At 55.8% G+C, this 1,371-nt stretch overlaps 1 protein-coding gene across 1 annotated transcript in view; it reads right to left on the minus strand.

Moving 5' to 3' along the window:
* LOC104511372 (protein FAM19A3-like) overlaps positions 1–1,371 on the minus strand; it is a gene marked incomplete at its 3' end in the record, with an annotated part of 15,585 nt that overhangs the window by 6,643 nt on the left and 7,571 nt on the right. Inside the window, exon 3 of the mRNA XM_010153959.1 lies at positions 1,314–1,371. This exon is cut by the window's right edge and continues 2 nt beyond it. Coding sequence (XP_010152261.1) covers positions 1,314–1,371 — 58 coding nt within the window. The remainder of the gene's footprint in view (positions 1–1,313) is intronic.

Raw genomic sequence — 1,371 nt, forward strand, 5'->3', positions numbered from 1 at the left:
GAGAGAAGAGTGGGGCAGCACCTGCTAACGGAGACAGCCGATCCCTCTGCAGTGGGTGAGGTACCCAGCACCCCCAGCCGCTCACCCTGACCGTGAATGGCCAGTGAACAGCCTCAGGAAGGCAAACATGACTTGCTCTTTGCAATGGGATGGTCGTTCCAAGTTTCAGCTTATGGATTGTTTGTGAACCCCACGCTCTGGCTACAGCTTCCACCAGGCGCCTGTCTGCAGAGGGGAGTGGGAGGGGCAAATCCAGCCCCCTCGGTCTGTTCCCAGCGGGGCACCCAAAATCCTTCTGAAAACATAGGTCTGCATTTCCAAAATGTAGGGGAGGGCAAGGGACCCGAAGGGGTGCTAGGAGGATGGCTGTGGAGGTCAGGGCTGCTGTCGAGGAGAGCAGAAGCCCCGGGGTCCTGCAGACGGTATGGTCCCCAGCGAGAGCCCAGGTCAGCAATGCCAGAGCTGAGGCTTTGGGCTGCATGAGCAACTGGGGGAAAAATAAACCGTATTCACATGGGAAAAAGACAATGAGCTACATGTAGTGCTGCAGTTACCTCCACTCGATGGGTGCCCCGGGCCGGAGGAACCTCCTTGGACGTCCATAAAAGCACTTGAGCATGAAAGTGCTTTCTGTGCACAAAATGAATAGCAATACTGGAAAAAAATCAACATCCCTTAATACGATAATTTTATGGCAGGGGATGCGGGGTGAGCAAAACTAAAGCCTAAGGAATAATTCCACTCAACAGTGTGAACAATGATTACAAAATTATGCAACTGATTAACCATGGCATATATGTAATTACTAATGAGTTTGATAAAATTTTAATTATACCTTGTTCTTTGGGGCATTCAGCAAGCCATGAAAATAATCATCAGTGTAGCGCTCTGTCACAGATGATTGCCTTGGACGGGGGAGCAGTGACGGATGCAGGGCTGTGCCACCGGGATGAGCAACCTGCAGCCCTGGAGCAGTGGGGGCAGCCGGGATGGCAGAGCAGCCCTGGGCTCGCACGGAGACATCCCCAGCATGTCTGCTCGCGGGCTGAGCCACGCAACACCCTCAGCACCGAGCCTCCTCGGTGAGTTATCGACCAGCAAAGCCGTGGGACCCGCTCAGACTTTGTGCTACCCCCGCCGGCCCCTCCAGCACAGCCCACACCCCCTGCTCTGGTGCATGCATCACAAATGCCACGTGCCCTGGGGAAGCAGGCTCCACTATGATCTCTCCAGGGAGGGTCTCCTGGGTTTTGCTGCCTCCAGGCTGGGGGAAGCAGAGCCAGACCCCCCCAGCACCCTGCCAGGGGCCGTACCTTGGTCGTCTTCACTTTGTTGCCGCTACTGCAGCTCCAGCCCGAGAGGTCGGGCAGC

Source organism: Eurypyga helias, unplaced genomic scaffold (genome assembly GCF_000690775.1).
Source record: "Eurypyga helias isolate BGI_N326 unplaced genomic scaffold, ASM69077v1 scaffold11736, whole genome shotgun sequence".
Lineage (NCBI taxonomy): Eukaryota > Metazoa > Chordata > Aves > Eurypygiformes > Eurypygidae > Eurypyga > Eurypyga helias.